Source organism: Phalaenopsis equestris, unplaced genomic scaffold, assembly GCF_001263595.1.
Source record: "Phalaenopsis equestris unplaced genomic scaffold, ASM126359v1 Scaffold000636, whole genome shotgun sequence".
In the NCBI taxonomy this organism is placed as follows: Eukaryota; Viridiplantae; Streptophyta; class Magnoliopsida; order Asparagales; family Orchidaceae; genus Phalaenopsis; species Phalaenopsis equestris.
Window position 1 is genome coordinate 158,537 of NW_018165076.1, and position 9,854 is coordinate 168,390.

Consider the following 9,854-nt stretch of genomic DNA (forward strand, 5'->3'; position numbering starts at 1 on the left):
CTAACAAAGTCTATTAATAACTACTAATATATATATATATATATATATATATATAAATAATATAATATAATATAATACAATGATGTGAGCTCTTATAGGGCAGATGTGACATGGAGGCGATATTTGGGTGCTTTGAGCGGAGGTGTTTTTTAGTGGAGGAAGATGGGAATTTTGTGCTTAGTGACTGGGATGGATAGGCCATCCTTTGTGGAGGTAATTAATCTAAGTAATAATGGAGTTACTAGTGCATTTATTGACTCCAAAAATTTTGTATCAATTATTGACCCGTAAAAATTTGTATCTCTATAAGAATATAATTATGTGTTATATAGTGTTGGAGACCAGGCTTTTGTAAGAAGACAAGGCAAAAAAAAAATGGTAATCCCGCTATTTTCCTCTCTCAGACAGACACTGCTTATTTGGCTCACCCTTGGAAATTTGCGCTAGTGGGGAAAATTCTATATAGGCATCTGAATATGGAAAATATTAGGAAGTTTTTTGAAGGTTTGAAGATATTGAGAGAGTGAAAAGTGGGTTTATTAGATGGTAGGCATATTCTGATACAGCTGAGCAGGGAAGAGGATTATGCTTAAGTTTTTGCAAAAAATTATCTGAAGATTGAGAATAAGAATATGAAGCTTCTCAAATGTTTAGTTGATTTCAATCCCCAATACAAGCCTACTATAGTTCCAATATGGTTTAGATTTCCTAGGTTAAAGTTGTGTTTGTTTAACCATAAGATTTTGTTCTCCTTGGGATCAATTTTTAGGCAACCTATGAAGATGGATATTTTTAACTTCAATCTAACAAGACCATTGGCAACTAGAGTTCTTGTGGAAAGAGACATCACACAACCTATCACAGATGAAATCTGGATTGGTTCCACACATAATGGATATTGACAAAAGGTGGTTGTTGAGAAGAACCCTGATTATTGCAGTAATTATCAAATGTTTGGTCATTTGGTAGAAAAGTGTTATATTTTACATCCAAAATTTAAAAAAGCATCTCCTAATATGTATGGCGAGGATAAAATCAATTATTATAATAGGGCTATGACAAATCGAGCCGGTAATGTGCTATTGAAATAGGGAGCTCCTGAATTGGAATCAGATCAGGCTAGACATGAAGACAGTGATGTTGTAACACTAGTTGGAAAGGGAGTTACTGAGGATATTGAAGAGTTAGTTGGAAATGTGTAAGGCTACAAAAATGAGCATGCAACTAGGATGGAGGAAACTAGACAAGACATAGTAAATGTTGTACCTGAGGTAATTAACTACCCTAATAAAACATATTTAAGAATTTATATTACTTGTGTGATGAGATTCTAAATATGGCTAGAATTGATGTGGAGGAATGGATTGTTCAAAAAGCAGGAAGGAAACATAGAGGTGATAAGAATTTGACGACACCATATTTAAGAATTTATATTACTTGTGTGATGAGATTCTAAATATGGCTAGAATTGATGTGGAGGAGGAATGGATTGTTCAAAAAGTAGGAAGGAAACATAGAGGTGATAAGAATTTGACGACACTTGAGGTAAAAAAACATTTTAAAAATTGAGCAACATTCATTTTCTACGGGGAAATGACTACTACTCTTCCTAGGACAATGAGGAGGAGTTTGCATTCCCATTATGATTAACTATTTATTTTGAAATATCAGGGGAGTAGCAGATCTCTCCTCCCATGATGGACTGAAGCATCTTATAAGGATCCACAAGCTATGGGTTTTTGCATTATTGAAACCACTATTTTTTACTAACAAGGAGTAGGTGGTGAAGATATTTAGAAGTTTCAATTTTGTTTCAAACATTAACAATAAAGTTTTGGTATTTTTGAGGAAGTAAATAAAGTCTTAAGTGATGATTGATGATCCACAATTCTTACATATTCTTTTTGAAATGGAAATATTTAGTGGTTGGTCTATTTTTGTCTATGCAAGTAGTATTCATGCGTTAAGTATTGATCTTTGGAGCAGACTGTTGGTGCTAAGCTCCACCATGAATGAGAATTGGTTGGTGGGGGGTGAATTTAATATGATAACATGTAATTCTGAGAAAAAAGGAGGTTGATTGGTTGATCTTTATCTAGTTGAATGTTTTAATGATGCCATCACTGATGCACAAATTTTTTACCCTGGTTATGTGGGTCCTACATTTACATGGAAACGACAAAGAGTATTTGAAATATTAGATCATACTTTTACCAATCAACATTGGTTGTCTCCATATCGTTTTTCAAAGGTTGACCATTTGGTCAGCGTTGGTTAGATCACAGGGCAGTTTTACTTAGTATCTCCTTTACTGATAAACCTATTCACTCCCCTTTTCATTTTCTAAATACTTGGACTAATCATGTGAATTTTTTTTACTGGGTTAAAAAACTCTGGGTGTTTGAAGGTGGTGAGAATGCTTGGTACACATTGTGAAAACCTTACAAGAACACTGAGAGCTTTAAGGGTGTGGAATTGGGAGGTGTTTGATGATCTGAACACTAAGATCAACAAGGCTAAAGAGGAGGTTAATAAGTTAGAGAGTTTAGATATATGTGATGCTCTGGTAAATGAGCAATTGGTTGTGGATCATAAAAATCTGCTTTATTCTATAAAATGTGAGGAGGACCTATTGAAGCAGAAAATGGGAAAATTGCATTTTGTGGAAGGTGATAGGAACTCATTATTATCAACGGATATCATAATTTTTGTAGTTTATTTAATCGAGCATCACGAATAAGTGATAGTCTATTCCTCGAGATAGGTATGTCATTTGTAGCGTTGTGCTCATTCATTTAAACTATTGTTTATATAGGATCGTTCGGTCTCGTATTTTCTAAAATAAAATATTATTTTTGAAATTTAAAATACCATTTTTTTAAAAATCAAATATATATATATATATATAATTAAATTTAAATTACTTCCAAAATATAGATAAAATATAAACGGCTGACAGGTTGCTCTAGCTAGCATGCATATGTGGCAAGTAGGGTTGTCATCGAGTTTCCATATGGGCGTCGAGTCACTCATACCCAAGTGTGAGTCTGATTTTTCTAAGTGATGTTGGGTCTCTCATACCCTAGTGAGCACTGGTTTTTTGGGTGTAGTGATGGGTTTCCAACCTCTTTATTTTGCGCATGGGTCTTATTCAGGAGTTGTATCACCGAGTGGAGCATTGAGTTTTCACCTTCTCTATTTTTACCTGATCAAAAGAAGCTTGTTAAGTGTCAGATTTTCACCTTGAACGTCGGGTTGCCATACCAATATTTATGTTCTTTTTGCTTCAAATGCTGCCCTTTTAACTTGCACTTCTGCAACCTATAAAAATGTGCAGAAATACCCTAAAAAAGCATAAAAATGTTACAAATAACTAAGAAAATACAAATCATAGAAAACAACACCTCATATTTCTTACACATCAGAACTTCCCCAAAAAATTGTAAGTGGATGTTACTACCTTGAAGGTATTCAACATCAATCTCTCGAAGATGACGTTGAATGCACTGAGCATTGACATTGATGATGTCAACCGAGGTCTTGTACTATCTTCTCCATTCCCCAAGGTTATGGGCAAGGCATTCATTTCACACATCTCCTTCATTTCTTTAAGGAATTCGCAAAGTGGGACATAGATTTAATACAAGTTAATCGATAACGAGATCCATCATTTTGAAGACTCTCTTAAAGAGGATGTTAACTAAGCTATAAGTATCTATTAGGTTGTCACTAGTCTAGTAGTCTAAGATTATCATGGTGACTATGATAGCATCATTGAAAGGATTTCCACCAGTAGGAAAATCAACATCTGTAAAGCTGATGAGAGGACAGACTGGCATTGCTCATTTGGCCATAGTGGCTTAGTGGAATTTTTCTGCCCTAAACTGCTTCAAGTAGGAACTTCTCAAGGATTTAATGACATGTATCAATCTCATTAAAGTGGTTTGTTTACTGACATCTTTGACAAGCACCTTTGTCTCTCTTTGTGTGTTGACTTATGGGTCCACAAATTCCTTTAACTTCCCTTATTTTATCACTTCCTCAATTAGATTGTAAAGATATCGACACTCTTCAATATCATGACCATGATCCATGTGATAGGTGCAATATATGTTAGGTTGAAGCACGTAGCTTCCTGCCTTCATCTAGATTGCCTTCTTAAAGAAGTCATTTTTTAAATGGCCTCAACAGCTTTGGCCATCGACACTCTCAATGGTGTAACTTTGTTTGGAGGGAATCGAGGTGGGTTTGACCTCTGTTTTGGTCTTCTTTTAACTATTCTTATGTCACTAACTTCTCTCTCATGTCGCTTAAAGCGCTTATCAGAAGCGTCCAAGAAGTCCTTCCTACCAAAACAATTTCTCAGGTTTCCATTGCTCTTCACGGGGCTGATTATGGAACTTTTTTTTGGACTCACTTGATTTGGAGGAGCCAGGCTGAGAATTACAATCTTCAACAGATATGTGAATTTTGCAAGCTCCAATTTTTTATTAAGGTTATTAGCTTTTGTAAACTAAGTGTGTATCTGAACGGACCTTCACATAGCTCTTAAACCATGGCTGCATGAGTGATAGCACGTTCAAGATCTCAAACTTCTAGCATCTCCCACTAGAGTGAGTGATAAAATTTCTAAGGATTTCTGAAGGCTCCTGATGGATTTTCAAAAGAGCCTGAGATTTATTTGGTGATTTTGCGTGCTGGAAAATTGGGCAATAAATACATGCTTGAATTTCCTGAAGTAAGAGATAAATCCTGCAGCTAAGTTGTTGAATCAGTGCAAAGCTGATTCTTTCAACGCTATGAAAAATAAATGACATTTAGAGTGTCATTTACCCTTAACAATCATCCGCTGACTCAAAAAAAATTACCTGTTCGGTAGGAGTTGACTTTCATTTATAAGATTTCAAAGACGAAATATTGAACTTCATCTTTTCGACTGCTTCCGCAATCTCTCTTAAGAAATTATTTTCCCATGGTTTATGTCTTGTTATTCTTGTTATAGCTTATTTGTTTGAGGATTTAGAAGGCTCTCTCTTAGGGATGTAAGATTCTTCCTTCTCTTCTTCTTCTTGTTCATGTCTCAATCTAAGAGCCCTTTAGGGTCTTGCTCTTTGCAAGTCTCATTTGCAACACAACGTGCTTGACAATCCTTTGTGTTATAGGTTTGCCTGAGAATGTGATCTAGATGTTTCTTCTCCTATTTCTTGTTGGCCTTCAACATTTGTTCCCTTAGCTCATTAATTTGTTGCGCCTTGAACTATCTGATGTAATCCATTCTAAGTCTTCATTCTTTCTTATTCTAAGAGATATTCTTTACAGATTTTGAGCATAACTTCATGTTCACCGCACCTTTTAGAATATTGAATCATTTTAAAACGTAGAGTCGTGTATTGTCTGTGAGTTCATACAACCCGAGAAAGATCATATTTAAAAAGATGCAGAAGAAAATAATGGATGTGTTACCAGAGTTTTTGTTCTTATCCTCTTCCTTGGATCTTTGAAGGATGAAGAAATGATTTTTTTTATAGAAAGGGTTATTTGTTCGAGTCAAAGAAAGAGTCCCCCCTTTCCCTTTGATCCATATACAATAAACATAAGAAAAATAAAAAATATAAAATTACATCTCGACCACTTTGGCAGATGAACTCAACTTGATCACTTTGCCAAGTGGGTTCAACTTGACCACTTTGGTAAGTTGGTTTAGCTCAACCACTTCAACAGGTTGCTTTGATTGGAGCATGCCCATGTGAAAGTCTTGCTTGGGTTTATGTATGTATTTGGGTGGCTGGATGTGCGCGTCTTTGTTTTCAAGAACAAAGAGAATAATTACAATTTTTTGCACCGTAGCTTTCAGTATTCTATAGTCTTTAATAATTTTTGTGAGATTGTCTTCTTCATAAACGTACATTTTACAGTCTTCCAAAGCTTCTAATATATATAGTGCATCATCTATTGCAATTATTCCTCGGCAAAACGTTTTTTTTTTTTTTTTTTGGCCATAAAGAGAATTAATTTCCAAATCATGTCCAATCTTTCTTTAAATCTTCTTTCCATCATAGCAAACAAGAATCAGAAATCCATCGCTCACTGAATGCGCATGTATTTCACTATTCAAATTGGAAAATCTTGCTGAATTGAAGCCACAAATATTTATGCTTTTGTAAAACATAGTAACATACATAGCGACACAACCACGAAACTTAACTTGCTACTAAACAAAGACAACAATATGATGTCCAAAATTAATCACCAAATCCAAAAAACATAAAACAAAGGATAAAACTCTTCAAGCATCCATGCGAATAATGCAGCGGAGGCTATCCCCCTGCAGCATATAGTCAAAAGCCTTGTTGATCTCAGAAAAAGAGACTTCATGAGTTATGAACTTCTCCAGCTCCAGGTCCTACACCCAGTCCAAGTTTTCACTTATGAGAAATGAGGATTCTAACCAAAATGTAACATTTACACAGTACAAAATGATAGAATGCGTAGAAATACCTTGCTCATGTACTTCTCCACGACAGAAGGAATATCAGAGCGGGGCTTGTAGTTTCCAAAGAAGGTTCCTTTGAGTGTTCTTTCGTTGAGGAGATTCAAGGGGTGGGTCTGGAAGACAGCATCTTTGTGAGGCACACCCACCAGAACAGCAACACCCCATCCCTGCAAAATTTTGAAGTTCAGAATTCTGATAATTGGATATCCGGTTTGCTTCATAATGCATGAGAAGAGATTCAGAATAAGTACATCATGAACGCATTCAAAAGCAGAGATCATGGCAGTAATATTCCCAGTGCACTCAATGCTCCGATCAACTCCTCCATTTGTCATCTCAGCAAGCACCTAATGAAACATAATGTCCAAGATTAATTTATAAATATCGCATAAAAAGTTTATAAGATACATAAATGTTTTTCAGAGGTGGTAAATACAAACCTCCTGAACAGGTCTGTCATAATCTTTTGGATTGACAAATTCATTGACACCAAATCTCTTCGCTGCAGATATAAAAAGCAGAGTTTAAGCAACTTTTTACAGTAAATCAGACAAAATCTGAACTTTGATGAGGTAGACTGGGAGCTTATTTGATAATAGATGTATTACCTTCATTGAACCTCTTAGGATTCAAATCCACTCCAATAATTCTGGAGGCTCCAGCAATCCTAGCCCCTTCTGCGGCCTAATCATTTCAGATATGTGTATTTGAAAGTTAGTATGGCTGAAACTAAAAGATGAGTAGTTGATGTCGATTTCAAATGAGTTCATTGTTATGAAGATGGAGAGTTACAGCAAGCCCAACAGCTCCCAGACCGAACACGGCAACAGTTGAGCCTTTTGGTGGTTTGGCAACATTCAGGGTAGCACCAAGGCCTTTAAATTAAGATATAAACAGAATCAGTAAAAGAGTACAGATTTCAGCACAGTTGTGGCCAATTTGATTGGAATTAACTGCTTAAGAATCAATTGGAACTCGGTTCTAGAACTAAAGGTGTATTTTACTATTTAAAGCCATAATAGTGGTATTTTTGATGTGAAAATAACATATTTTGGTGGTAAAAATGCAAAAAAAATAAAGTTTATGAATTTAGTGGTATGTATCTAAATCTTCCAAAAAACAAATATCACCTAAACCCCCTTTACTAAAATGTGCTTTCAAAAATTCAATTCACAAACCTGTCCAAAATGCTTAAAATTTAAAAATAAAAATTTGATGGAACAGTCTGACCTGTCGAGATGCCGCAGCTAAGAACACAAACTTTATCGAGCGGTGCCTCAGGATTGATCTTAGCAACACAACCAACATGAACAACAGTGTACTCACTGAAAGTTGAGGTTCCAACAAAGTGATAGATAGGCTTGCCATTAATGGAGAACCTTGATTGACCATCATTAATCATGACTCCTCTGTCTGTATTGATTCTCAGCAGGGAGCACATATTGCTCTCCTCGGACTTGCAGTGCGCGCACTCCTTGCATTCACCAGTGAAGACAGGGAGGACATGATCTCCAGGAGCAAGATCAGTCACGCCCTCACCAACGCTCTCAACAATTCTGTGATCAACACAGTACAGAAAGAAAGAAATATTGTGAGGATTTGGTTTAGGGAGTATATAAGTTTAGTTTAATTTTACTTTTTGATCGAAGAGGAATTGAGTGAAAAAAAAAAAACTCTTGCTTGATTGATGGCAAACAATGTGTTTTCTATGTTTTTAAGTTAAGGTGAATCTTGTCATAATGTTTCTAAATTCCTCTTATTATTTTTCGTCAGAATTCAGTAAATGTGTTATAATTTTCTTAGTAAATTTAACTACCTCTGATTATGAAATGGTAAGTAGAATGAATTTAGATTCTCTCTAATTCATTCAAACCAAAAACTCCCATGTTGTTTGTAAGAAGAAGATGCCTGCGATAATGAAATAGCGCTATCCTCCAAACACTGAAATCACTAATAAGAAATCTTCTAAATCAAATCAAATTTTTAAAGGTTCAGATAGGTTTGAAGGATTGATGCGCTGGGAATTAAGATTAAATTAAGATTAATAAGGAAAAAGGATCGAAATGAAATAAGTTTTCACTTAATTTTTTGGTTAATAAAAATTGAGTGAAATTTTTCTTTTTATTTGACCGTTGAGAAATTAAGTTTTTTTTCTTTTTTTTTTTTTTTTTTTTTTTGAGAATTGGCTTTGAAAATGGAGAAAAAAATCATATTTTTAAAGTAAATTCAATTGCCTATTAATCATATTGAACTCAAACACCTACTATGAAATTATAAAGTAATTTCCATATGTTAAGAAAATTATACATAAAAAGCATAGGAGATTAAATGAAACGCAAAGCTAAAATGATATATAATTTTGAAACATACCCTCCTGCTTCATGGCCAAAGATCCTCGGAAAGACTGGCGTCTGGCCCTGCAGTTTCAGAACCAACCGCATTAAACATCCATAACCATAAGCCCTTACACTTAGATGTAAAGAAGAATACAGGAAAAATAAAAACTTGATCGCAAATGAAATTTTATGAAATAAAAAAAGACAAACCTTTGCTTCCCAGAAGTAGACATCAGTGTGGCAAAGGGAAGTGAAAAGGATCTTCAGGCGAACCTCCATTGCCTGAGGTGGCGCCACCTCCACCTCTTCGATCACCAGTGGCTTCCCTGCCTCCCATGCCACTGCAGCTGTTCAATGCAATCCAAAACATCAATTTTTTTTTATAAAAAACATTCCTTTTTTTACAAATAGGACCATGATTCTAGTAGCTTTTTTAACAAAACGTGTTTGAGAAAAACAGGATGTTTGGCAGCGCCCAATTAACAGGATTTGTTAGTAGGATGTATTAAATTCAGCCAAACATAAAAAAAATATATACGTTTCATTGATTTATAAAATTTTAGATTTAGAGAATGTTTGATAGCATATTATTAAAAGAATTTAGGCTTGGATTTAACATAAATCCAGCCAAACATCAAAAGAATCAAACTTAAATACAAAGCTAACTTAAATCTAATTGTTTTGTGTTCCGTCGCTTTCTTCTCTGTTTCTTCCAGCATTGAGATGTAAATCCCATAATAAATCTGAAAAAGAGTCGGATTTAAAGGATTTGTTTCCCTGTCAAAGACCTTCATCACCATGAAAGCTCCGTGGAAAAATTTATCGAAGTTGATAGCCAAACACCTTAAGGCCCGAATTTTTCATGTTAAAATTGAATTTAGAAAATCCAAAAGGGGGTGGATTTAACAAATCCGAATTTACTCAATTCTACAAAGGTTGAATCTTTACAGGAACAAAAGGCTAAATTCAAATTTTAAAATGGCAAGACGAACCTCTGCATTTTATAACTTGACCAGCTGTGCTTG

The 9,854-nt window shown here is 35.0% G+C and overlaps 1 protein-coding gene across 1 annotated transcript; it reads right to left on the minus strand.

Moving 5' to 3' along the window:
• Positions 1–6,130: 6,130 nt before the first annotated feature.
• On the minus strand, positions 6,131–9,854 carry LOC110030037 (alcohol dehydrogenase 1; the record flags this gene model as incomplete). The annotated part of the gene is given in 10 exon segments (XM_020732575.1): positions 6,131–6,403; positions 6,499–6,660; positions 6,745–6,840; positions 6,934–6,995; positions 7,102–7,177; positions 7,286–7,368; positions 7,724–8,049; positions 8,864–8,910; positions 9,040–9,176; positions 9,822–9,854. Coding segments are annotated over 10 exon segments (1,139 nt in total), but the record flags the coding sequence as incomplete, so codon positions are not given.